The sequence below is a fragment of the Pollicipes pollicipes genome, unplaced genomic scaffold, assembly GCF_011947565.3.
Source record: "Pollicipes pollicipes isolate AB1234 unplaced genomic scaffold, Ppol_2.1 Scaffold_7228;HRSCAF=8575_pilon_pilon_pilon, whole genome shotgun sequence".
Classification (NCBI taxonomy): Eukaryota; Metazoa; Arthropoda; class Thecostraca; order Pollicipedomorpha; family Pollicipedidae; genus Pollicipes; species Pollicipes pollicipes.
In genome coordinates, this window is record NW_023597032.1 from 510,199 (window position 1) to 538,142 (window position 27,944).

Sequence of the window (27,944 nt, forward strand, 5' to 3'; positions counted from 1 at the left end):
CGCAATCATTTTCAGGAATCGACACCCATGGCCCCTATCAACCCAGGGGTTCCCTGATCGGCGCAGAGGGCCCTCTGACCATAATTTGAGGGTCCGTCTTCGCGAGCCGGGCCCCTGAATAAGACTCCGACCAACCCTTAGACCCTCCAAGCGGGCCCTTGATTATTGAACCCGTGGGCCCCCTGGGCTCTTCGGGCCTTCTCGAATATTGCCTCTGGCCGACTCGGGGAGCCTGGACAACGCAGGGCCCCTGTTAGCCGCTGTGGCGTCCCGAACAATGTGAGTCGCTGGCTTCGGCTTTGTCCCTGCTTGGAAAATGGGCCCTCAGGCCCATGCCGCCACGGAGCCGACTGTGCGCCATTGATGGAGTCTGACCGAAATATAGGCCCCTTGCGACTCAGTGGGCTCCTGATCAGCGCGCAGGGCCCTCTGGCTAGCATTAGAGTGCCCGGCCCCGCAGGCCGGAGCCCATGAATGAGACCTCCGGCTACTTTTTCGGGCTCTTCGGAACCTTAATCGCAGGTTCCAACGGGCCCGAGGGACCTCTCGAAACCTAACGGGCGGGGTGGGGGCACTGCCCCCTGCGCCCCTCTGCCTGCACTAGTGAGGCCAAGTGAGACATGCCCAGTGCTCCTTGCCCTGCTTGTCTCGCCCCCCCCCCCCCACTCCCCCTCCTCTGCCCCCGTTACTTATATCCTAACTGACGGCTCCACTGGTAGGGGACCGCTGGGTGGGCGAAGTCCGGCTGAAGGGGATGCCATGATAAAACTAGAGACTTTTTCATTCAGAACTAGGGAAATCTGGCAGTGTCTCACAGTTGCCAAATCAGCCCGAGCTTCCCTCGCGCCTGGCAATCCGTCCTGCATTGTCTCGTGCTTGGTGCTGGTGTTGGGGTCTGCGGCTTCTGGGAAGTGATACGCAATCGAGGCGGCTGCATGTGATACACAGCGGCATCGTAGGACCGCGGCTCAGTTGTTGAGTGTGATCGCCCGGTGTTGGACGCATTTTTTCGATCATGAACCCTAATCGCCGCTTTGTAGCTGTGCTGGTGTTGGTCAGCTGCGCCGCTTTCGCCCTGGGACAGGTGAGTGGTTTCGTTCGGTTACAGGTGCTGCTTTCCTTGTCATTAATGAAGCTTACCAAGCATGCATTGTTTTATTACTGGGCACTGCATCTGGATATGAGCAAAATGGAGCTATATTTGTTTGGGTGACTGACTAGGATCCTGCTATATTTGTCAATGATTGAGATGGGAGTGATTGGAAGGTTGTCTTGATTTCTGGCAGGCATCACATTTCAAATATGATTGGTGAGGGTTGCAGGTATAATATGAATGTAGGACAAGTTGAAATGATTATTTTCATGCATTAGCATACTGTGCTAGTCTAATATTTGTATGTGAAATGATGCTCCCAGCACATATACAGGGTAGGGTCCATGTTGGCTATTGCTGTGGTTTGTGGCAAGCTTGTGTATGCTTCTGAGGCAAGTTGGAAAAATGAAAAAAATGATGAAATTCAAATTGTCACGGTGAAGGAAAGGATGTCTGTATGTAGTGGAAAGGCAAAAGCTGGCAAAGAAAGATGTCAAATTGTATTATTTCCAATAAGGTATCATAGAACCGTTACTAACAACTCATTATTTGCCTGTGTTTCAAGTTGTGCTCCCCACTGAAACAGCAAACTTATTGTTTAGAACTGTATAGGTCACACAATAATATGCATGAAATTGTTTCAGGTAGATTTACAACCTTTACTTTGATGTTTATATTGATGTAATTAGTAGATAGTTACATTTATGTGAAAATATTCCAGCATGTAACCTTTCAATGGCTATGGCATGTGAGTCATGACTTCATTTTGACATGTAAATTGGACAAACCTGATCTTGCTTAGATTTGGCTAGATGTGATTTGGCTGTTAGGAAGGGAGAATATGAATTTCCTGTTGGGAAGAGAGAATGTGAATTGCCAAAGCTGTCTCTTATAGTGAGAAGATGGTGGGATAGAGCTAGTACATGCTGCATGCATAGCTTCTTTTAAGAAGCAGCTCTTGAATAACATATAATTTTCACACATGATCAGATTTGGGCCCAGCATTAGTTTTTCCATTCAATTAGCTCAAGCCTTTTGTGATACAAATTGAAAAGGAAATATGCCATTACTTTCAGCATTCATTGGTGGAGACAAATGCCATCAGACCAAAAACCATTGTGTTCTGAATTTCAGGCACTGAATGAAGTGCATTTGTATTGTTTTTAAAACATGTGTGGTGGTCCCACATTTACCCTGGCAAAATGACATATGTCCCAGTTTTGATATTATTTTACATTGTGGTTGCTGGGAGACAATTTTGCACAGAACATGTTGATGGCATTGCAGCCTACAATATTATCAACTATCTGCCATGGCTCATAAAGAATGCATAATGGACTTAACATACAAGAGGTAGAAATGCATTTCATGAAGCATTTTGCACAGTGAATTGTGCAATGTACCATGGAATTCCACATTTGAAATAGCTTATCTGGGATTGTGAAATAACTGTTGGCATGCTATGCAATGGTTTTGCATGGCTTCTGGGCCCTGGATTGACCCTCTGGCAAGCAGCAACAGCCATGTTCCACATGTTTATGGTACAGGTAAAGTGGTGTGCTCACTGTGGCTCTGACCTATTGTTATGGATCACTGGAACCAATGAATATGTGCCAAGTGCATGTGGGTGACATCTTTTCCACAACTTCTGTCCCATCAACTGTCGTGCTGCACCAGCTACTGCAGCTGCTGGAGGCGTCGGCTGACCGTGTGCCCGCCCGCAGGCACCTCCCGACGACGACGACTTTATGTTCGAGCCGGAAGGCTCGGGCTATGGGCTGGCCGGCCACTTCGGCCTCCACAACGTCACGGCGGCGCCCGCCACCAGCCGCGCCGCCGCGCCCGACCACCACGAGGCGTCCGGCAGCGGACTGTACGCCGACGACGAGGACGAGGACGCCTACGGCGCCTACGAGGACTACGACTACCACCTCGACGACGATTACTATGACGGCGAGGAGAGCAGCCGCGACCTCTTCGACACAGTCCTAGGCTCGGATGGTGAGTGCTCGGCCGGCGTCTGGCCCGCGCTGTGTGCTGGCCTGCTTGTGCTCTGTTTGTAAAGGGAACGCGGCTCACGTTGCCGCGCAATCTGTGTTCTGGGCGCTAGCGATTACATTGGCCATATAAGCGCCCAGGAGCCATTGCGGAACCAGGATTAGAGCCTGGGGCCCCACGCAGGACCCGAAGGTGCCAATCACTCGGTGATTGCTCCTCATCCTGTTGTGTTCCGCGTACTGCGGAAGAGGCTGGGAGTCGATCGGATGCTGGGTGTGCATGAGTGTGGCCCAATTCGAGAATGGTTTGACTGTATGCAGGCTGGGAGGCTTGCGGTCTCATCGTAGGATGAAGCGATAGGACCTGGGGGTGGCTCGGAGTTTTGCACCAGTTTCGCCGTTATGCGATCTTGCTGTGCAACTTCCCTGCTACATCCCATTTATGACGTATGTTGTGGAACCGACGAACTGGAAATGCCCAACTGCCCATCCCTACAGTTTACTCCTGGTACCAGAAGGATGCGGTTGCACCGCTCGCCATCTGACGCGTCAGACGTTCTATTGAAACCGTAGCGGTGCCTCTCCTTCATCGTTGTTGCTGATTGCCGTGAAGTCGACGGCGAGAACAACGCCTTCCGATTGCAGCCACGCTCGGGTTTTTCGCGCCGTTGCCTCCTCCCGCACGGTACGCGTGACGCGACTCCCCGTTCCCCTCCCCCACGTCCCGGAACATCCGTTCGTGGAAGTCCCGCTGCTGCGCGAGGGGGGGGGGGGGGCTGGGGCGACCGTGACGTCACGGGTCGGACGACCGCGCCTGGGCTTACCGGCGGTGGGGGCGCGTCCCGCGGGTTCCGGCGGCGCCACCCACGTCCAGCGGCGAATCGATGGGTCGGTGCGGTGTAGCCCATGACGCTGCCTCGCTGTCGTGACCCAGTAGGGGCCGGAGGCCCACATCACCGGAAGGACATGTCTAGGTGGGAACGTCCAAGCGGCGTCGATGGACCGGCTGTGCGTGAACCGTGCTAGTTTTTGTTTGTAGTGGCAGCAGGCGCCACTCCGAGAAGTCGACGTAGCGCACATTTTAGAGTCAGCTTAAAATGATCATATAACGTTGATACGGACACCTGCCGGTTGTGTTCGACCGAGGATGCCGACATTTACAGGCTGGCTCATCTAGGAAGAGCTTGACACAAACCAATGAGTCATTAGCTTGTGTTGCAGCTGTCTGGATGGCTGCAGTCACTCCGACATGTTTTGTGCTGCATTCGTCTGCAAGGCTATCCCTGAACGCATTCCAGTGGAAGTCAGTCTCGTATTTTGCCGCGGCGCCTGGTTCCGCCGAAGGAAAAGGATATGACGTGCGGGAACAGACTCAGTGGCATCCGTTGGCGGGGTTGCCGGACGTGAGTGAAGCGTTGGAGGCGAGTGACTGGTCAGCAGGCAGGCTGAGCGGTGTTGGAGTGAATAGGGGTAGTGGGGGAGCGCTGGAGACAGAGGGGCGCGAGAGCCTACAGTGCCCGCGGGGTGACCTGAGCCGGCGCACGGTGTCAGGCAGCAGCGGCGGCGGCGGCCCGCCCGCCAACGGCGTTATGTGTCACACCGGCGGCGGCGGCGGCGGCGCCGGACGCTCGTCACGGTTCCCATGACCGGCGGGCCGGTGACCGCCTCCGCTCCCCACGACGTCCGGGCGCCGGCCGCCGCTCGTCGGAGGCGGTCCGCTGACGGGCGCGCGCGCTGAGGTCACGCCCTGACCGGGTCACTCGGGGGGGGGCTCCCGCCGGCGGGCGGGCTGTGCCCAGCGAGCAGAGGACGGGGGCGCGCGGCCGGCGGGCTGCGACCTCGCCCGCCGCCCTGTGTCAGCATGACCGGACCGCTCAGAGTCCAGATCAGCGACCGCGGCTCGGTAATGCGCCCGAATACTCAGAGTGCCCCGCACGTGCGGACGGCTCCGGCCGCGACGGCGTGCGGCTCTTTGAACCGACCGCCGCCGATCGGGTTAGCATCGGATGCGTATGGTTTTGTTTGCCACGGGCCCTGCGTGCCAGCAGTGAGGCAACCGTGCCATCGTGACCCAATGCAGCCGCCTGGGGCCGCCCACAGCTCGCGGGAAGCACGGCGTCGTGGTGGGGCCCCTGTGCCGCCGTACCTTCTCTGTCCGTCTGACAGGGAAGGCACGCGACGGCGGATCTGAGACTTTCCCGGAGCTGCAAGGTTGTCTTTATGTTATAGGCGTGCAGCCGTTTGTTGGCCGTTTCGGTCGATTATTAACGACAATCGGGGCGTTTTCGCCGCGCGTACTGGGTGCTCCGGCGCCGCTCGGCCGTCGCCGCTGGCGCTGGTCCGTTTCGAAGGCGGAGGTCCGTCGGTGTCGATGCGGGGGTGGTCTTGGAGCCGGACGGCCAGCGAGTCACGCCACGGAGCCAGCTGGTCACGCCACGGATGACTAGCGGATCACGCCACGGATCGGCAACGGGTCACGCTATGGATTTTCTACGCCAGCTCACCGCTTAGACGGCATTGGGGTGCCGCGGCGCCGGCTGCGGACGAAGCCGTCCGACCCGCCCGGCATCCGACTGCCGGCTGACAGTGGGCTGACGAGGGACGTCCATGACGTGACCCGCTGACCGTTCACGGCGTGACCCGCTGATCGTCTATGGTGCAATCACTGGCCGTCTGGTGTGGCCCGGCGGCGGCCGCCCATGGCATGATCCGCTGACCATCTGTGGCGTGACTCACAGACCGCTGCCTGTTGATGGTGCGTCGGGCGCTGGTGGCCTCGCTGGTCGAACGGACAGCCTCTGCTGGTGCTAGTCGAGTTCGATGTGCTTCCGGCCGTGAGGAGCTCGGTTCTTTGTCTGGTCGGCACGGAGGTGGGCGCGAGCTGGGCACAGACGGAGCTCGGTCGGTGTCGGCCGCTCCTCTCATCCTGCTCTGAGGGCGTGGTGCGGCCAGAGCTTGTGGCGGCGAGCTGTGGCCGCGGCGCCGCTGACAGTCACGGTCTGTTACTTCAGCGAACCCTGATCACGGCGCTGGTGCCACACCGCGCCGCTAGCCGAGCCCTCCGATATGTCACGTGGAGGAGGGAGGATTAGGCGCTGTGACGACGGTGCTCAGAGCAGGCGACTGTTCTCACTGTTGTGATAGTCGTCGCCGAACCCTGCCTAGAGCTGTTGATTCATCAAGTGGCATCGAGCAGGCTGTCTTACATCCTCGCACTCCGAAGTCCATCGTGCGTCAGTAACGCTCTGGGTTCGTCGGGTGCATTTGGCAGCTACTGTCCGCTCTGACGCGAGCGCGCAAGTTCTCGGCGTGGAGTGGTTCGACACACAGTGCGCGGCTTCGGGACCGGTGGGGCTAAGGTGAGGGGGAGGGGAGGGCTCTGGGTGACGCAGTGCGCGATGTAGCTCCAATCGACCGCCGCTCATGGGGGCCGCCCGCTCCGTTATCGGACCGATAAGAGAGCCGCCCGTCTGGCGGCCCGGCGGCCTGCCCGCGACCGGCACCGCCCCCCCCCCCGCGCCGGGCCGCAGGACAGCCACGCGTCGCACGCGGAGTTGAACGGGCACGTGCGCGCTTTTCCATTGAAGCGGTCCGTGACCGGCTGTCGGTGTCGCCGGCCGCAGGTACCGGGCTAGTCAATGGCGCGTGGTGTGACGTCGGCGTCCCACCGGCGACTGCCGGTGGCTGCCTTCGTCCCAGCCAGGAATGATTCCCGCCGTGCAGAGTCCGCTTTGTTCAGCAATGGCCCTGTACAGTCAGACCGGGCTACCATCCGGGCATCCCGTGTGTGACGTCGAATCGCGCCGCAGCTCAACCGGGACCGTCCAACGCCGATTTCACACCCCGCCAGCTGCGGTCAGTCGGCTCGACCGGGACCGTCGAGCGCCGAGCTCACCCGGCCAGCTGCGGTCGGTCGGCTCGACCGGGACCGTCGAGCGCCGAGCTCACACCCGGCCAGCTGCGGTCGGTCGGCTCGAGCGGGACCGTCGAGCGCCGAGCTCACACCCGGCCAGCTGCGGTCGGTCGGCTCGAGCGGGACCGTCGAGCGCCGAGCTCACACCCGGCCAGCTGCGGTCGGTGGGCTCGAGCGGGACCGCCGAGCGCCAAGCTCACACCTGGCCAGCCGCGGTCGGTCGGCTCGACCGGGACCGTCGAGCGCCGAGCTCACACCCGGCCAGCTGCGGTCGGTCGGCTCGAGCGGGACCGTCGAGCGCCGAGCTCACACCCGGCCAGCTGCGGTCGGTCGGCTCGAGCGGGACCGTCGAGCGCCGAGCTCACACCCGGCCAGCTGCGGTCGGTCGGCTCGGCCGGGACCGTCGAGCGCCGAGCTCACACCTGGCCAGCTGCGGTCGGTGGGCTCGAGCGGGACCGTCGAGCGCCGAGCTCACACCCGGCCAGCTGCGGTCGGTCGGCTCCTCTCCGGCCGTGACGGGACGGCGTCATCCACGGCACGGGGTGCAAGGCTGCCGTGCGGCGGCGAGGGATGCGCCCTCTGCCGGCGCCGTGACGTGTCTGCAGACGCAGCCAGCCGGCTCCCTCGTTAGCCGTGCACTGGCTGCACAAGGCTGCCAATTGTGAAATGATCGGCCGGCCTGCAAGACCGCGAACGCTGTATGGGTCGGACGCTGGGAACATTCGCCAGTTGTGCGTGTGCGTGTGTTGGAGCTTTCTGAGAAAATGAGCGTGGGTTTACGTCAAATGAATGGATGGCTTCAGATTATGGCCGTGGAAAAGCGTCACTCGTAGTCGCTCTCAAACGACTACCCGCCCCCCCCCCCGCGCCCCGGTCTGCGATTCAACTCACGCGCTCAGCACAGGCCACCGCCGTTTCTGATAAGACTGAAAGCCTCATGTGCATTCCGGCACGTGGTACGGCTGGATACCGGCTACGGCGTGATACGCCGACACCGACCAGATGCCCCCGGCTCGTGCCACTGACGTGGCCTCGTGACGCAATTTGGCCGTCCGTCGTACGCGGGGGCGTCGTGCTGCGCCCCTTGCCCGTGTCCTCACGCGAGCCGCCGCGGGGCGTTAGGCCGGGCCGTTTTCGAGCCGTACATGGTCCCGAACCTCGGCCCGGGGGGCCTCGCGGAATGCGGCCGGCTGGATGGCGGCGTGGCCGAGCGGCGGCGCGCTGGCGGTGCCCGGCGTGCGGAGGGCCTCGTGCCGGAATGGGAGGTAGGGCGGGTCGTGACGCAGCTGGGCTGACAGCGCTTTGGACGGCTGCCCTGAACGCGGGACGCTCAGCGCGTGGCGAGGGAGGGTGCGAACACCCTGACACGCCCCGCTGTTCGACAGGCGTCGGATGAAGAGGAGCGCTTGACGTGTGTATGCGAGGCCCGAGAGTGGAGAGAAGGTCGATAGAGGAGGCGTATGAGTTACTGTGCGCTTGTGGATGTGGCCGAGTCATCAGGCCGCAGTCATGTGTGGTTGTCACCAGCCGTTGTCATTTTCACCAGCCGTGTGAGAAAACAACGGCCCATTTGTTGTGAAATTAGCAGTGTCATAGCTCAGCCCTTCCATGGGAATATCTGTTCTCTGGCGCTGGGAACTGGCTCGAAAGCTAACCGCGGCAAATGCATGCAAATCGTCGCATTGCTCGTGTTCCGCACCGTTCTGCGTCTGTGTGGACCGTCGAGGAGAGTGGACCGTTGCACCGGCCGCTGCCGTTCCCTGGCTCGGCTCCGGACCCTGCTCCTGGCCAGGCCGCCGTATAGACACAGTGCGCCCTCGACATGCGGCTGGTTGTGCGGCTGGCGCAGTATTCGCCGCCTCGAGCGCACCGCCGTCGCCCGCTTTGTAGGTACGGCGGAATCGCCGCGCCGATGCTCTGTGAAAACCACGGACGCGTCAGCTTTGGAGGGCGTCGCCAGACGGTGGCGTTCAGTCCTCTTTGGCTTGCGTCTTTTATTGCGTCTTAGGTAAACCTCGCGGGATGGAGAAGCTGCTGAAGTGCGTGTTCAAGATGCTCTTGCACCTGACTGCGTGTTGCGCTGATGCTGCTCTCGGTCGTTGCGCATTCGATCCTCCCCCCCCCCCCCCAGCGAACAGACCCCCCGCCAAGAAGAACTGTTTGGGCGCTCTTTGCTGCCAAAGTAACGCAGACGACATTAAGTCGAGCACCGAGGAAAGCGTGGCGTGGCGCCGTCGTCGGTCATGCCGTCGCTGCCGGCGCGGCCGGCTCGGGCCTCGGCCGACCGCCGCTGACGCTGAGTGACGGCTGGCGCAGGAGCCGGCGCCGGCGCTGGCGGACGAGTACCAGGTGCGCGCCAGCCGCGGCACGCCGCTGGACGGGAGACGGGCGGGCGCGTTGGCCGGCCGGTGGAGCCGGCGGCCTGTGCCGCTGCCGCCCGATTGCACCGGTCCCGGCGCGGCGCCGTGCCGTCCGGGCCCGTCCAAGGACGATGCGCCAGACGGCTATCACTGATAGAGGTGCTGGACTTTGCCTCGTCGATTGCGCTCGGTGGATGTTGATCAGTCGACCACAGACAAAGGCGCCGGCGACGAACTTGTGGGGCGTTAGGCGTAGTCCGTTAAAGAGCGACGGTTTGATAGCCGGAAGACGGCGATTTAGAATTTCCGTGAACATATTTTCGCCTTCGGTTTCGCGATGCAATCGAAGTGATCGATGGCTGCGCTTCAAACAGACCACAGAGCGCGCCTGTCCCCGACTTCACCACACATCACATCATGTGTAGTGAATGCAGTCGCTGGCTTCTGGCGATATGCCCAACATGTGCCCCCCCCCCCCCCCCCTCTCCGCGCGCCTGACACCTCTCCTCCCGTCGGGCGAGGCCAGGTGCCGGCCCCTGGACGCTGTAAGCGCGGTGGTCGTGCAAACAGAACGGCAGGGGTCCGGCGGCGCCCCCGAGCCGCGTAAACACGACCGCTTCGTGGAACACTTTCTGACGCCCGACTCGTAACCGTCCGCGCAGCGCGCGGCCGCTCCTCTGGAGCCATCTGGGCAACGGAGAGAAAGTCGGCTGTGAAACCCAGGCGATCGGGTGGCAGCACCTGGGGTGGCGAGCGTGTCGTCCGGCTTCTCCGAGTTAATGAGAAATCAACCGGGAATGAATCGCATGTTTAGATCCGGTTGGATGGAGATAGTGGCTGCCAGTCGCGTTCATTCATCGCTCGTCGCTTACTCCGCTGCGCTGACTCACCACCCGGTGGGCTCGGATGTCATTGGAACGTCCGAATAACCGATCCTCGAGACCCGGCGCGTAGTTGTAAGTCAGCCTGTTAGCAAGGTTTCCCACGATGCTCTGAGGGTTTAAGTCGGCAGTTGCCAGCCGGCAGCCCCTCGCTGCACTGCTGCCAGGGTGCTTCATAAAGCCATAAATGCACCCAGCAGATGTGTCAAGGCCATAGGTCCGAGATGGTGCATGCAGTCACCACGCTGCTCCATTTGCAGCAAGCGGCCCCTGGGTTGCCGTGACTTGTCGCCTGATTTGTGTCGTGTCCAGGCCTTAAAGCTTTATGAATGCCGGCACCTGTTTCAAGATGAACGCACGGGTATGATCAGTGGCTTATTTCAGTTGCATCAATGGCCTAGGTTGGTGAAGAATTTAATGAGTGGAGAGCGTGACATGATTTATTTCTGCGCACCAATTCAGATCGTTATTTGTGGTTTATATCGTTAATCCACCGGCCCATGGCAGTCCAGCTGAGATAGTTTTTTCAGGCAGTGGTATTTCCGTACACGCTCACGTCGAATGCCCATGGATGACGGAGGCAGGAGTATCTCCGTACACGCTCACGTCGAATGCCCATGGATGACGGAGACAGGAGTACTTCCGTATACGCTCTCGTCGAATGCCCATGGATGACGGAAGCAGGAGTACTTTCGCACACGCTCACGTCGAATGCCCATGGATGACGGGTAGCTGTGAACAAAATATGGGTTTCGCCTTGTCAGGTCACAAGGAGTGCAGCAGTTGTCTTTGATGGTTATACACAAGACTTTCGCGGCTACTTGTGCACTAAGCCTGTGTGATGATGCCCGGTTCCCTTAAGCCTCCCAAGCTGTATGGCTCAGGGCAATTACACTATCTCTGTATGTGTCTGCTTGTCCTTTTTAACCTACCCTCTCGCCCCCCCCCCCCCCCTCCCATCTTGTTCTGCTGGTCTGCCACTCGCTTTGCATATTCTTGTGTGTTTGTGACGAAACTGATCCATGCCGGTGGAAGTAGTGCGCGGGAATTGATGAGAAGTTTCGAAAATCCTATTAGATGGAATATGATTCATCTTTCACGTGGCCGACGGACAGTTCTTGACTTCGCTATGTGGACTCAAGCGGACGCGAAACATCGTAAGTGTTGCCTGGTCTTCACCTTTGTAAACTAGGCAATTCCTCCTCTGTGCATGCCAAATTGGAAAGTCTGCACCACAAGTGGTGTTAGCCACTGGTGATCGTCACCGGGAATGCTTATTATGTTTAGTTTCCCTCAGACCGCGTGTTTTTCGGTTTGGAGCTAATTTACGTTGCTCTGTCACGGTCCAGCCAGGCGGCTCCCCGCGCCCGGCTTCTGCGCACAACTCTTGGCAGTGCGCTGGCCAGCCATTCACGGCCGCCCTCCTGCGAACAGAGCGCCGCGGAGGGCGGGCGTCGAAGTGCCGTGCGGGACTGGGCCGGTTGGTGCCGGTGTCGTCAGCCCGACCTGCGTGTCGGGGCGTCGGTCACCGACCGAGCGTCTGGCTGCGTGCGCCGGTCGACTGAGCGCCGTGGAGGGCGGGCGTCGAGGTGCCGCGCGGGACTGGGCCGGTGGGTGCCGGTCGCCCGACCCGCATGTCGGGGTGTCGGTCATCGGCCGAGCGTCTGGCTGCATGCGCCTGTCGGCAGAGCGCCGGTGCCTGTCGCCGTCACCAGGCGCGCCTCTGTGTCGCCTCGCCCGCCTCGGCGCTCGATCGCCTCTGCGAAGGAGCGGAGCTGTTATGCGCGCCCGGTCGATGTTGTTGGCCCAGTGGTGGCCGCCGCCGTTCGGCGAATCGGGCCCCTGGGGCGCGGATGACAGACGCCGCCGGTTCGGCGGAGTGGGCCGCGCGACCGCGCGCGACGAGCACGCCCGTCCGATTCCCGGGAGCAGCGCCTGGTGTGCGCGTCGCCGCCGCCGCCGCCGACGCGGCCCCCGTGCCCACCTCAGCTGCGGCGGAGCGGTCGGCCGCGGCCTGGGCGTCCGGCTGCCCGATATGGCATCGGTCGCGGCCGGCCTTGGCACTGAACATCAGCTGACCGGCCGGCGGCGGCGGCGGCGGCCACCACGGCGGCGGCCACTTTCTAGCCGGGCGCACGCCAAGGCTGACGCCGCCTGCCCTCATGCATATGGAGCGCCGGCGCCCCGCGCTGCGAGCGCCGGCGTGACGTCACACCAGACGCCTGTGACGTCACGCGGAAGGTCGCCTGGAGGTGGCGAAGTCACAGTGTAGCGCCTTCTTCCTAGGAGCGTGCCACATGCGTGAGTGACGTCACCAGTTCAGCACCCCGCTGTGATGTGGCTGTGGCGTCGCAGCGAAGGTTTCTCCGAGTGCTGCGACGGGCCCCTCCGGGGCGTCCGGGCGCAGCGCTGCGGTGCTAACGGCAGCCAACCTGGCGACGGTGGGCCGGCTGGGATTCTTGAGAAGGCTGGGGCGTGATCTACGGGCTGGTGATGAAGAACGGACCTTACCAGGAGTGGGGTGAACTGAGAGGCAAAGGGCGCTTGCGTTTGACTTGGTTCGTCAAAAGGATCGTTCCGGGCGAAGGGTTGACGAAGAGTTGAAGGGTTGAAGGGTGGAAGGGTGGAAGGGCTGAGGAAAGAAGGCTCTGTACTACGGGCAGGCCGCTCGCTGCTCATTCAGCCTCTCTCAGCGTAACTTAGTCACGTCTGATGGGACTCAGTCACATCCTGTGGAACCCAGTCACTTTCCTTGGCGCTCGGCCGCTCTCCGTGGAAACTCAGCCGCGTCCTGTGGACCTAAGCCGGTTGTCCGGCGCCCTCCGCCCACACGGCGACGCCGACCGGTGGGGGTACGTACCGAGCACAGGTCCCCTGACCCCGATCACTCTGGGTTGAGATCGGTGAGGGTGTGCACCGAGCACAGGTCCCCTGACCCCTATCAGTTGACTGAGGTCGGTTGGGGTTTGCACCGAACACAGGTCCCTGGCCCCGATCACTCTCGGTTGAGATCGATGGGTTGTGCAGCGAGCACAGGTCCCCTGACCCCGATATTGTGGGTGTGTGCAGCGAGCACAGGTCCCCGACCCCTATCACTCGACTGAGACCGCGTGGCCAGGCCAGCCGTGAGATGCGAGCCGGGGCATGGAACACTGCTCAGTCCTCGCTCATGGGACTCCCCGACGCTAGCCGGTCGGAGCGGGACACTGTGTGCTCGGTGCACCGTGCAGGCCGCCGCCACCTGTGCACGTTCGCCGGATGTGCATTAGGTCCGGACCGCCCCCCCCCCCTCCCCTCCCGGCGCCGGCTCCGTGGGCGGCGCCTGGGCCCCCTCGTGCCGGCTGGATGTCGCTGATCGAGAGCCTCGTCATGGCCCACGACGGCAATGGGCGCCGCGCGGCGATTGTATCAGCGGTGCTGCGCTTTCAGATGTCGCCGGTGTCAGCTGGCGGCCGAGACAATCGCCGTAATCCTGAAAAATGCAGGCGGCGTTGCAAAAAGCGCGATAACGCTTTGATTGAGCGTGACGGGTGTACGTGAGGCAGAGGCTCGCTGGCGTTTTGTTTTGGGACACTTTTGTCGTTGAGCACTGTGCAGTCGCGATTTCAGTCTCCAGAAAATGAAGCCTTGCTGCATTCCCCGTCCTTTCATCATCTGGGGAGTCATTTGGCCACGCGCTGTGTGCCAATGGCTGGATCAGGTGAGCGGGGGATCATCGTCGCCGCTCTCGTCAGATTGGCGACTTACCGGCGTACTCGACACCGCTGACGTGCGCCAGTGAAGCTAGCGGTGAGGTTAGCAGCGGTTCGCCGCGACCGGCGTCGGCGGGCGGGCCGGCACATTCGCCTCCCGCCGCTGTGACGTTTCGCTCCCCGCCGGCGGACGGCTGCTCGGTCGGCCATTACCGGCGATTACGGTGCGGCTCGTCTGTCGCCGCGCACGGCGGCCGCCATTACCGGGCCGGCCATTACGGGACGTTTTTGCCGCGCGGGTGGGGGCGGCCGGCCGACCGCCCGCCACGGACGCGTTTTGTCCGTGTGCCGGCGCCGGTCGCGCGCTGCCGGCCCGATCGGAGACGGACGGACGGCGAGGACGCAGCGGCCGGTACCCAACGGCAGCCAATGGGCGGGCGAGGCTGGGCTCGAGCGCCGCGCAGCCGCCGCGGCCGCCGCCGGCCCGGGCGGGTCGCGGGTCGCGCTGACGGGGCCGCCCTCACGATTTGTGGCCCCGGCCCGGCCGTGCAGCGGTGTTCTGAGCGGGGGCCGTTCGGACCCGGCCGGCCGCCCGGCGCAGTCGGCCGGCCGCGAGCCGATCCACCTGACCGGCGGGCGGCCGTCGCGGCGGCGCCGACCGCATGTGGCGGCGGGAGTCGCAGAGAGACGATGGAGCCGCCGTCTGGTCCTTGGATGAGATGGAGCGGCGCTCTGGTCACGTTGATGTGGCTGAGTGGCGTTCAGGTGGCATGGGGACGGTGCAGCCGTGTCGCCTGAGCCGGAGATGCCAGGGCCGGTCTGCCGGATGTCATTCTCGAGGTGATCCGGTTTTTCATGTCCGAACTGTTTGTGCGGTTTGGCGGGCTTAGGATCAAGGGAATTGTTCTGACGTATTGGGGGCAGGTGTCCGTCGGATAGAGCGACGTGTTGGGATCCGCAGGAGGCGGTAGGTGAGTGAAGCGCTGCTCAGGCTATTTCGGCTTTGGTGATTCTCTCGATTGCTAGTGTCGAATGAATGAAACGCCAACGGGCCGCGAGCACGGATATGCTTTCTGACTAGCAAGTTGGTGCGAGCTTGCGCCGTCGATGGAAGTGTCACAAGTTTGCGTGACCGATAATGGTGCATTTTGAAATGGGCCACAGCAATTGATTGGATGAATGCGACAAGACGGGTGAACACGGAATGCTTATAAATCATGCAAGTGGCTCAAGAGGTCAAGCTACCCGCGATCGAACGCTTCGATTTGGGTCCCGGCCGCCTGGTGTCTCTTTGACCTTTGACCTTTGGCACAGCTGGCGGGGAAGGTTTGATGCTGATGGTCCTGGCCGATGTATAAGACATGATTTGTAGGACGATTGGCCCCTGTTCATACCATCGTTGGAGACGTGCATCTTTCTAGTCAGATGTATATTTGCTGGTGCTTGGTGCGAATCATACTTTGTCATCCGGAAGGTATTCACTACTTCCTCGGGGGCTGTTCCGCGTTGTTGTCGGCGAACAGCTCGCCGTTCGTTGCTTCGCGAAGCCGAGCAACAGCAGCCTGCTCTCAAAGCAGAGCAGGTCGGTATGCTCGCCGTCCTTCGTGGAGAAACCCGCCGGCTGGTTTCGCCACTCAACTGACAGAACGCGTCCAGCCGTCCGATGTGCTAATAGCTGAGTGTGTACTTTTCCATTTGCCACGCTGTCATTGTTTGGGGGAGTGGAAGGAGGGAAACCACCTGCCAAGTGGTAATGCCGCTCCCAGGTGTGAGGAGTGTTCGCCTTCGCGTCCTAATGCCGGCGGGCCTCTGATGAGGCACGCAGCATGACAGCCGGCTCACCAGCCTTGTCTGACGGGTGCAGTGCGAGTGGGAGAAGCCATGCCGGTGTCTCGGGTAACGAACGAGGCATTGCACCGGAGATAGGCCGTCTCCTGATGTGGGCTGAGCGCTGCAGCGGACGCCGTGCCGGTGACTACCGCCCCTGTCCAGCTCGCCGGCCCGCCGCTCGGCCAACGTCCGTATTTTCGTTCTGCGGCCCCCGCCTGTCGTCTGTTGACGCGGCTGGCCGCTACTGTCCGGCCGGCCGACGGCCGCGACGGCGTGCCGCCCGCGGCGTGCCCCGCGGGGGCCGGCCGCCTGCCCCCTCCCCTCCCGACGCCCTGCGGCCGCGACGGCAGCCCTTTGAAGCACCCGCCGGCGCGGCGCGGCCGCTCGTAACCCGTGACGGCGGTCTTGTCGCGCGGCGCCGGCGCCTCAGATGTCGACCCGCCGCGGTCACGGCCTCCGGAGCGGCCGTGACGTCACCTGCCGTCCAGCCGACACCGACCGGGTAATAAACGCGGCAGAAGCGGCGCATTCCGCGTGTCAGCGGGCGCCGGCGCGCGGCGGTAAACGGCGCCTGGCACCGACGGCACTGTGACGCCGCCATGTCGAGCATGTCACAGCGGGCGCTCAGTGCGATCGGGCGCCGGCGCTGACGGCCGTCTGGGGCGTGTCGGCGGCCGCGACGTGGGAAGGCGCCGAGGCGTAGGCCGAGGAGTGACGCCCGCACCGAGTGCTGAGGTGGGGCGGCTACTGACGGCTTCAGTGGCGCAGCGGGGATCTGCAGGGCGGCTGGAGAGGAGGAGCGGCCAGACGCGCTAAACACGGGATGGGTCGCTGACAGAGCTACTCACGGTCCACATTGTTGTATATGACGAAGGAAAGTCGGCGTTTGTTTTTCTCGAACCGAGGATGTGCGCGTTCGGAGCTGGGCGCGCTCCATCTGAGCGACCCATCACTGCTGACGTGTGAACTCTGACGTGCTCTGCAGAGCGAGCTCTTGGAGAGGGGGTGAGTTCTTGCGCCCTTGGTTGCGCGTTGCTCCGAGGCACTGTTGCGCCGGGTTGGTTTCTGCGCGCACTCGTCGCCCGCCAGCCTGGACACGGGCTGAAGCCGTGTTTCCGCTGTTGGCCGCCGATCGTCCCCTCAGCGCCGACACACGGCGTGTTCCTCGGCTGTTGCTGTCAATTCTTCTCCCGCCTGCACTGTCGGGCGGTCTTGGGGTGGAGGGGGGGGGGGGGGGGGGGGGGAACAGGCGGGCCGCGCCCCACGCTGCCAGGCGGGCCGCTCCCCGCCAGGTCAGCTCCAGCGGCAGCTCTCGCCGAGGCAGCTTGCCGCCGGCACCCCGGCACCTTCGGCACGGTCGTACGTGACATCGCGCGCCGTACTGCCGCGTACTGACTCACCCCCGGCGCGTGCTGGCTGGTATGCGACGCAACGGTTTTTTGACCCTCCACGCGGACACCATCATGGTTCAGCCTGCCGCCGCACCCAGTAACCTGTTGCGCACGGTCACCGGGTGACGTGTGGCGCACAGGTGACCCGTGTGGCGCACGGACGCCAACTCGGCCGTGTTGTGATGTCCTCACTGGCACTGGGGTGTCCAGGCCCCACAGACACTGCTCTGGCTACATCGCAACTCAGCTTTAGTGTCCATACGGGAGGTCGCTGCATAGATGCTTCGGGGACACCCAGCCGGTAGTATTTTGTGCTGAAGTGGATTCAGCGCGAGGGTTCCGCAGTACACGTGGCTCTGTTCGTCTTTTTTCTGATTTTCCCAGGTGTTGTCTTTCTCGTTTTGCGCGCGCATCTCCGGCTTATAGCACAGAATAGCTTTAATGCAAAGCCTCACGCGAATTGTTCTTTACCTGTAACTCGCCACTCCAAACGTTGGCCTGCCGCCAATCGGCTTCGTCCGACTTAGTTCCAAATTTCGTACCAGATCCGCCACATATGGCTCGCTCGGGCTCAGGTGCCCTTCCCGAAATAATATGGTCGGAGCGTGCTGGCGCTGTCTCATTTTGGGAGTTTTATAAACCCTCTCATTGCCAGGTGCATTATGTCTCATGGCGTGAAGTCATATAAGTCTTACGTGGCCCGTAAATGCCGCCACCTTTTGGTAGCGGATGCTCCAGTAGATTCGAGTTCACAGCCATGTGGGGTTGTAAAGTCCTCGTACCTGCCGGTTAGTGACGTCATTCGGTGATTCGGTGGTGCAATCAGCTGATGCGTTCCAGGTCCTGGCCTGCTCGTGTCTGGAATAGAAAAGCCAGATAACTAGGTTATCAAGCTGGGTTATGGCTGTATCTACGTGTGGTGTAAGAACTTAACGTGCTCCGAAAGTCCGTTCACCTGTTTCGCCAAAGAATGTGGTAAGATGGGGAAATCATCGTTCACATTTTTGTATCCAGGTGGCTGCTACGCGTGGCCTGTTCACTTCTGCGAAACAAGACCAATTGCCTCGTTACGATGTGGCGTCAGACGCACCAGAAACCCCGTGCTGTCCAAAATGCCTTTAAGACCTGAACTCACCTCTTTCTTTTTTTTGAGGAATTAGCGTGGTGGCCTATTAGCAACTTCAGGCGGAACGGTGCGCCTGTGGTGGTCGCTGCCGTGGTGCCTAATCCGTGGGGCGTGGCTGAGCCTCTGGGCGATCTTCCATCCACCTCGCCGCTCGCCCGCTCTGGCGCGTCCCCAGCGGCCGACCCCAATCACCTCGGCGCCGCGCCGCGCTAGTCACGCGCTACAGGGCCACGCGCCGTGCAGCGCGTGCAGCGTCCGTGCCCAGCGCGACGCACCGCCACCGCGCCTGAGCCGGTCATCGTCGAGCTGCCGTGGCCATCCGACACCGATTTGCCGCCGAGAATGCGTCGTTACGGGCGGTGCAGGCAATGTGCGGCGAAGGCCAGCTGTCGGGCGCGTGACCGCCGTCCAGCGCCGGTGTTGCTGGGCCGCCGGACGACGGCGGAGAGGCGGCCGAGCCCCGCGCCGGCGGCACAGGACCGCCGCCACCGGCAAATAACGGCCACGGCCGGACGCGTGCGCGGCTCGCTGTTGACGGCAGCCGTTCTTGACGATCTCGCTTCATGGCGCTGATGTGTTCGTCGCGTGCTTGCGTCGATGAAACCGGAAATTGTTCGGGAGCTGCAGAAATTAATCGCAGTCGTTTTGTGTCGTGTGGCGTCTGTTATGCCCACGGCAATCGACGGGAACTCGCACGAAGTGCCCGAACATGGGATATTCTTCCTCGTGATTCCAACCACCACCGTGCTGCCTCGTGTTCACTCAGAAACCACGGTCTTGGAGCGTATTCGGAGCGCACCAAGAATGTGCTATTCTACGTGATGTCAATTATATGTGACGTCACGAAAAAATTTTGCCGGGCGTTCTCGCAGGCGATTCGTTTTCTACTTACGTCTCCTTAACTGTCGTGACAATAAATGCGTATTCAAAGACAATATTTTCGTTTACAGGTACGTACTGCTCATGAGAGTGGGAACTTTAAATTATGCTCCTTGCGACGCATGAAACGCATTGTTTTCTCTCGTGGTCGGTCCTGGGCACGTAAATTAACCTCTTTGTCGTAGAATGTATTGCGCCACTTCTGTACCATTCCGATCTAGTCGCTGAAAAAGATTCTGCGCGTCCGGCAAATGCTCCACGTGACGTCACGTAAAGTCTTTGTCGTCCGGCTCGCTGCGAATACACGCCCAGACTCTGCCGCGCCGTGTACCGGTCTTCCGTGAACTTGGTGAACAGGAATTACGTGTCAAACATGGCCACCAGCGGTGTCCGCGCTCTGTTCGTAACCGAGCGTTCGTGTCCTTCCGCAGGTGACTCGTCCAAGCATCCGGACCACGTGCACGAGGACCCGGTGCACCACGAGGACCGGGTGCACAATGTTGGTGTGGTGCACGCGCTGCCGCCGGCCGCGCGGCCCACGGAGGAGACGGTGCCTCGCCGCAAGCAGGAGCCCGTTTTCGGCTCGGAGGTGCGGCCGCCGGCGCAGGTCAGTGCGGCTCGGCCCCCGAAGCGAGGCGCGTGTGTGAGCGTGAGCGAGTACTCGCTGGCAGACAGCGGCCGCAGCGCGGGCAAGGGATTACGTTGATCCGCGGCGGGGGTTTGAGCGGCGCGGGTGTGCTATGCTGCCGGGGCGTGAATCGGGCTGAGCCTGGGGCTCTCTCCGACCCGCCCTCGTGTCCTGTCCGGGGCCTCGTGGTCTCTCCGGCCCGCTCTTGTGTCCTGTCCGGGGCCTCGGGGGTCTATCCGACCCGCCCGTGTCCTGTTCGGGGCCTCGGGGTCCCTCCGACCCGGCCTGGTACCCGCCCGTGTCCTGTCCGAGGCTTCGGGGGTCTATCCGACCCGGCCTGATACCCGCCCGTGTCCTCTCCGGGGCCTCGGGGGTCTATCCGACCCGCCCGTGTCCTGTACGGGGCCTCGGGGTCCCTCCGACCCGGCCTGATACCCGCCCGTGTCCTATCCGGGGCCTTGGGGGTCTATCCGACCCGCCCGTGTCCTGTCCGGGGCTTCGGGGTCTCTCCGACCCGCCCCCGTGTCCCGTCCAGCGCCGGCCCGTTTTCCCGAGATTCTGGCCGGTTTATGGGGCCATTCATTCTGTGAGCTGGTCCCGAGTGTCGGCTTTAACGAAGCCGGCTCGCGTGTCGGGCCGGGCCCTGGTCTGTTTTCCCATCGGACGCTGATGCGGAGTCGGTGTGGATGAGCGTCCCAATTGCCGCCCAGGTTCGCCCAGCTTCAGAGCTGCGGGATCCTTGTTAAAGCTGCGACACCTGGCAGTGGGGCGTGCTGGCAGCGCGGCACAGCGATCTATTGCCGTCCAACCATTCGTGGCTGCGCATGTAAAGTCAAAGCACTTCACCAGTGGGAAGTCGTTATCTGAGGCTGACGAAGGCCGTCCTCCGGCCGTATCCCGCGGGAAGCTGACTAATCTAGGAGTGGAGTGGATTGTCTGATAGCTGATCCGTCTGTTAGTCACCACGGGGCCGGTGGCGCGCCCTCGACAGGCTGGCTCAAAAGGGCTGCAGCCGCCCTGGCTCTGTTGATAACGAGATAGCTGGCGGAGCGATCAGTCATACCGCTGTCGGTACTTTGTCGTCGCTGACGATATACAGAGCTGCACAGGCGCTCAAAACTAATCACCAAGCCGTTTTGGCGCCGTACATGTCCAGTCGTAGAGTCCGGCAAGCCGTCGTCATTTGTCAGCGGCTGATCGTGCTGACAGAAATGAACTATAGCATGTCCCAACTTAGTCCTGCATCGCGCATCGCGGCGCTTGGGATGGGCGTCGCGTGTTGACCCGAGGTCATGAGGTCACTCCTCCCTGGAGCCGTACCCGCCGCCGCCGGCCGTCACACCTCGGTACCGTGCATGTGGCCGTGGCTGACGTCCAGTGACCGACCTGCCGCCTCGGGCAGTGGTCTGGGTGGAGGGGGGCAGGCTGTCCCCGTCGCCGATCGTCACGCCTCAGTGCCGTGCCCGTGGCCGTGGCCGAGTCTGACGACCGACCTGCCGCCTCGGGCGGCGGTCCGGGGGGAGGGTGGAGGGGGGGGGGGGGGGGGCAGGCCGTCCCCGTCGCCGACCGTCACGCCTCAGTGCCGTGCCCGTGGCCGTGGCCGAGTCTGACGACCGACCTGCCGCCTCGGGCGGCGGTCCGGGGGGAGGGTGGAGGGGGGGGGGGGGTGGGGGGGGGGCAGGCCGTCCCCGTCGCCGACCGTCACGCCTCAGTGCCGTGCCTGTGGCCGTGGCCGACACCCGATGACCGACCTGCCGCCTCGGGCGGCGGTCCGGGACGGAGCGGCCACCGAGGTCGCCTACGCCCGGCCAGCGGACGCAGCTGCGGCCGGCGCAGCCGTGGGCGGGGGCCGCAGCCGGCGTTCAGATCGCGTGGGTGGGGCGTGGGGTACGAGCGTGGCCTGAATTGGATGGCACTGCCCGCTGATTGCGGCGCTGGCTCGCCGCTGCTGTTGGCTGTGTCGAGCTCCTCGCTGTGCACGTCGTCACGGTCATTGTAATAAATCGCGGTGGTTGCCGTCGTGTAATGGTCGAGCGAATCATGCGGGTAAGGCCGTTCATGAGTTGACGATTGTATTCCCTGGGACGTGAATGGCGTGCCTTTCCGGCCGACATCCGGCCAGTTGTTTCACGTTTTCGATGTCGCCATGACACGTTCTGCCGTCATCCCTAACCCTGCACACCGGGCCTCGGCTGACCCCGCCCCTGCCCCGCAGACGCCGGCGCCGGACGACACGTTCCTCGACTACATGGAGGAGCACGACAACGGCATCACCATCCCGCCGGACGTCACGCTGACGGCCTACGTCGACAACGCCATCGAGGACGATACCGTGCACGGCCGGCCGGCGTCTGGCAGCCTGGACGGCATGGGCGCCAAGGCTGTGGACCGGCACACCTCCTTCTTCGCGCAGCCCGGCATCCTGGCAGGTGAGCGGCTGCGGGACCGGGTGGGAGCCGCCGTTCGGGGCGGCGGCCCGTTCTGTCGGCGTGCCGGCCCGGTGGCTCTCCGTGGACGTGCGCCGAGTGGTGCGTGGGGCTCGCTCTTGTGCGGTGTGTACAAGGTTGAACGCACGTGGCTGGTTTTGAGTGACGTGCGCCGTTTTTGTTGTTTTATTTGGTCCGTAATGTGGTCCCGAGTCGCAGACAGGTGTCGAGCTTGTCCGCTGGGAGTGCTCTGGAATGGGCGGTCGAAGGGACCGGGCCACGTCGACGGCCGGGGGAGCGCTGGTGTCGGTCCTCCCAGCTCCGCCGCGCCTCGCGCGCGGTGGCCCACTTCGGCGTCGGGACCGGTGCGGCCCCCGGGCTGCCCTCGGGAGGGCGACGGGACACGGCGGTCCGCTGGTGCCGGGACGCACGCCTGGACGGCGGCGTCGGGACCGGTGCGGCCCCCGGGCTGCCCTCAGGGGGAGGGCGACGGGACACGGCAGTCCGCACGCCTGGGCGGCGGCGCCGGGGCCGGCCGGCTGGCGGTCAGGCGCGCGCGCCGCACAGGCGTAGGCTCACACCGGTGGTGCGGTCGTGTTTCTGGGCTGTCTGGGTTGTCATGTGGTTGCTGTGCACCCATCGCCACGGCGACCGCTTCGCCTGCTCTCCACGTTCCACGAACTGGCGGTGTCCGGGCATTGTTGTGGCCCACGTGCCAGTTGAGTGTAGTGTTGTGGTCGGCGGGAGCGGCGCCGGCGCATACCGTGCCGGGGGACGGCCACCGGCCGCCTGCCGCCCCCCCCCCCCCCCGCCTGCCGCCCCCCGCCCCCGGCTCGGCTGGTAATCGCCGCTCAGCGCGGCGGCGCGCATCTCATCCGGACGACTGCCGGCTGGCTGCACCGGTGGCCGCCGGCGCCGGCACTGGCGACTGGGGTGCGCCCAGCATGGCCGCCGGAAACTCGGCCGTCAGGCGGCGGGCCCTGGCGCCCTGGTCTCCGCCGGCTGCTTCTGGCGAGGCAGCTCTGGTCCCGACTTGGGAAATTGAGGGCGCTCACGGCAACTTGTGAGTCAAAAGTTGTCCTCGTGCAACGTGTCGTCCTGCATCGGTGTGAATGCTTTCTTGGTAAATTTGTTTCCGAGGTTCTCGGAACGAGGCGGACAACATATGGTTCTCGTCGCGAAGGCGTATTTAGTGTTCAGTCATGGAGCAAGGCCAGGAAATGAGCCTGGAACATGACTGTGTATACATGCCAGGCCTGTCTCGTTTCTGAGGTCCCCCTTCCAGAAACGCTTTGTATTACTGCTTGTCACACTATTGCCGGAATCGGACTTGTGCTTGACTCCGGTTGGAGTCGGAATCCGTCCCGGAATTGGCAGTTCTCGAGTCAGGATGGAATCGATCACTTTGAAGTTGACATAGTCGGACTTGAGTGAACCGGACCACCGGCGAGACAACTCAAGTAAGCATCCGGATGATGTTTGCATAGCCTGACATTGTATTCACATCTCACCACAGGCACAGAGAACTGTATTACCATCAAAATAAATGTTCTGTCCGGCTGTTATGAAGTCCATACAACGTGCGATCTCCCAAGCCGCTGCCAGTGGAACCAGTTGCATGCTGGAACTGTATCTGCCTGGGACGAAATCGGAATCAACTCAGAGCTGCGCTCCACCGTTTGGTTAAATTGGAATCAGTCCCATGGCTCGCGAGTCGGAGTCGGAATAGGTTCTGCTGAAGTCAGACCAACATCACGCTGGTCATACATGGCTTGGCCGCGCTCTAATGCGCTAACAATTATGCCTATGCACAAGTGGATGAGGCACTGCCGTTGTCTCATGGGCTTCAGACAACCCAGCGTACGATGCAGGGTTAATCCGAATCATTAAAATATCGTGTATCTTAAACTTAAGCCTGAATCAGAAAAGTACACTTACCGACAAGCATGTGCGTGATGCATTCACGCCGGCAGAAAGATGTGGCATCGGCAAGCTCACCATATGGACACAATGATACGTTCCAAGATATGAATCATAGCTTCCAAATGTTTCCTGGAACATGAAGAAGATGCGTACGGAAGCACGTAATCAGTTGTGGGAAACGACGATAAGCTCTTACATGGCATCACAGCCGGCGTCATTTGAGAACTATTTTGGCATTTCCTTCGAACCGTTCCTTTGTGATCGCGGGTGTATCGGAGGCCCGAAGAGACAGCGTTCCAAAATTCATCAGTAGGGTGTCCAGGACGTAAATACAAATTAATGCTACCAGAGTCCCGGCTGTCGCGGCCTCCGCACGCTAATCCGTTGCCCTTTGACCCCGAGTCCAGGCATGTGACCCGCGCCGTCCATTTGTCCAACCTGAGGTACTTCGATGGGGGTTCGTCCGCCGCCCGACTCAGTGCTGGCCGGCCGATTTTGAGCAAGGGGATGGATAACTGGCAGTGAACCCCAAGTCGGGGCGTGATATCGTGAAACATCGACATCTTTCCAGCCAGGTGGCCGGATATTGAAACATTGCCAAGAGAAAGCATCTCCTATTGACACACAAAAGTGCGGAATGGCCCACATGAAACGAAGCGCCTCGACCAAAATGAAGTAAAGAAAAGCCCAAAGTTGGATACTCGCTGGAATGGCAGTCATGTCACCGTAAATTGATTATTCTTGTGGATTTAGCGGAACCCCACGTAGCCGGCTGATGCGTGGCGAGCTTTAAGTCTTGCCTGGCTGGCGCACCTTAAGTGCGCCTAGAAGGGATTTCCTTGTGGTTGCAAAGAAATTAAGCCACAGTAATGGCACATGGAAGCCAGGAGCAGCATTGCATCGGCGCGCAAGCAAGCATAGTATCTCTGCAAGCAAGCAAGCGTCTCTGTAGCGTAGTGAGGATAAGATGTCTGGTAGTCGTTCGACCATTTGAAGGCATCACGGCTGTTATGATTTTAAAGCTCATTTGGCTGATGTGACGACTCATTTGGCCATTTGTTGCGCTCTGTTTTGAATCTTGTCCAAATGCCCGTCATTATGGCCAACTCGGATTTGTCGTTTTTCGTCAGCGGCACTTGTTTTGTTCCGCTGCCTGTAGCCATTGTATGTGCCATAACGTTCTGTGTATTGTTTTGGATGGATTGTTTCATTGTTTATTGCTGTTCTTGCTGTGCAATATTTGGCTGTTCTATGTGCCACTATAACATTATATTTGTAGAGTAAGACAAGGATTCTATCCATGAAGTACCACTAAGAGCAGTGATTGCACGATAGTTGGTGGTCCGCATTTGCTCAGTAGTTGGCGATGTGGCCGGTTTTTTTTTTTTGTTAAAACGTGCGTATTACGTAGTGCAGTATTTTCGTGCTGAAAAATTGATCAGCCTGGCTTCCAGTAAACAAACAAATATAGCAGGTTTTGGGTATCGAAAATGATATTTGGTGAGCGTTGAATTCTGTGGGTTCAGCGAAACTCTACAGTCCTGCTGCTCTGCAACTGTACAACTCTGCAAGCAACGCCCGTTGAAAGATAGGCGGTCTTTGTTTGTCTGCGCTCTTCTGGTCGGCGGGCGCAAAAGTGGCAGCTCTCCTAAGTACATTTGGACAGGTGGCGTGATGCTATGGACTATAGTCGGTGTAAGTCTATCCTGTTACCATTGCACGACTTCTCTGGCTTTAAGACGAGCTTTGTCGGCTATGTGAAACCCATCGCCCCGAGACATTGGGCAATCCAAGCCTTGTCGTCATAGTCTTGATCTGATTGCATGAACATTCGAAGGATGTGTGACTCTACCTTCATGAAGAATGTAAGTAATGTGCGCCACCCATTCTTGAACGGAACGTTGGCAGGCGCTGGACAGGATGCGTTTCTCTGCCCTGACGCGGCTTTGGCTTGGGGCAGCCCCGCGCGACTGGACTCCAGCCGTAGTCGCTCATTCCCAGCCGTCGTCCCCGTACCCGGGGCTCGTCGCGCACCACCAGTGCATTACGCGGCCGAGGAGCCCTCTGTTTCGGTAGCACTGTGAAACGAAGCGTGCAAGGCGGCGTCGGGAGCCATGGGTCGCGTGCCGAGGAGTGCCCCCCCCCCCCCCTGTCCGGCGCCTCAGAGGGACGGTGTCCCCGAGCAACCGTGCGCGGTCAGGGCTGGCCGTCGGCACCGGTGCTGACGCTGCCGGCCGGGAGCAGCGCAGCCACCCAGCTGCCCTGGCGGCTGTGGCCGTTGGCCAGGCCGCGCGGGGCAAGCCGAGCCGAGCCGGGCAGGGTCCAGCCGAGCAGTACTGCGGCACGGCACCCTGCCGCCCGCCCGCCCCGACCGCGGCAGGGAGGCGGTGATGGCGGCAGGACGCTGACGCCGCCGCTGACGGTGGCGGGGTCGCGGCCCCCGGCAGTGCCGCCTCGGCCCGCGCCCGCAGTGCTCTGTGTCGTGAGAGCCGTGCCTCCGTGACCCCTTCCGCAGGGAGAACTCGCCGGGATCTGCGCCTGGTCGCCGCGGTCCCCGCCTTGCCCCGCCCTGGTCCGCTGCCGACTGACAAGCGTCGTCTCGTTACAGCCGTGGTGGGAGGCGCCGTGGTCGGTCTGCTCTGCGCCATTCTGCTCGTCATGCTCATCGTCTACCGGATGCGGAAGAAGGACGAGGGCTCGTACCCGCTGGACGAGCCCAAACGCTCACTCACCGGCAACACCTACTCCAAAAACTACAACAAGGAGTTCTATGCGTAGGGGCGTGCGCGCGCGATCGCTGTGTTCCACTGTTGTCTGTGTGGGAGTAAAGGAGTGCGTGAGATGAGGAGTGTGACGGCTGCGCCGGCCCACGGTCGGTCGGCCGCCGCTGTGAGGGTGCGCTCAGTCAGGACAAGCCACTGACGCGAGACGCAGTTCGTGTCTGGACCACCCAAATGTATTTTGTACGTAATTGGGTGACGAAATATCGGGCCGGGAAGATTATTTTGTAGAGGCACGTACGGAGGATTCCATGCAGCTAACTGCTTTTATCTACCCGCCATGACCATTCACATGTTTCGGTGTTGAACGCCGACGACTGCCCGTTGCGTGGTTCGCTGCGTCGCTGACATGCAGCGCCACCTGCGATACTACTTGCGCAGCAATCCGCTGCGCGTCGCTAGTGGTGTCCGAGCACGCTCTCGTTCCTATTTTAGCCGTCAGACCCGGCGCTGTGTGTGTTGAAATAGGCGAGACGGGCGCGCTCGGGCGTGAGGAGCCGCCAGGCCGCGGTGATGGGAGCCCTGCCGGGACGGCAGCGCTGGGCCGGCGGTGTCCGGCCGAGGGTCACAAGCAGGGCGTGTTCAGAGACGGGACGGGCTGCGCGAACCGACCGACGCTCGCACCACTGTGCCATACGGGATGGCCGTGCTCGCCACCACGCTGTGTAGCCCTGCACCGCATTGCCCGCGCGTCCTGGCGCCGATTTTTGAGCGGACTGATGAGCTCTGGCGGCCAAAGTGTTCTGAGAGATTATTCGCTGTAATCATCGCGTAGTGCTTACGTCGAGAGACGGGAGATTATGACTTGTAACGCTTCTTCCCTAGGTTGTATGATTTTTCGGAGGCAGGGTTTTACACGTTAGTACAACGACTGGATGCCCGCGCTCTGTTAACATAGGAAGTGCGGTGACTGTTGATGTATGGTTGGTCGTCGCCTTGCACTGCTAGCCGAATTCACTGTCATCAACCCTAGCTATAATACACTGTTTCTACAGAACTGATGGCAAATAAAGATTCATTAATTA

At 61.4% G+C, this 27,944-nt stretch overlaps 1 protein-coding gene across 1 annotated transcript; it reads left to right on the top strand.

Moving 5' to 3' along the window:
- The first annotated feature begins 854 nt into the window (after positions 1 to 854).
- On the top strand, positions 855 to 27,944 carry LOC119109036 (syndecan). The gene is made up of 5 exons (XM_037232575.1): positions 855 to 1,084; positions 2,818 to 3,094; positions 19,594 to 19,769; positions 22,006 to 22,219; positions 26,748 to 27,944. The coding sequence occupies exons 1-5, from the start codon at positions 1,016 to 1,018 to the stop codon at positions 26,915 to 26,917; spliced, it is 906 nt and encodes a 301-aa protein (XP_037088470.1). The 5' UTR covers positions 855 to 1,015; the 3' UTR covers positions 26,918 to 27,944.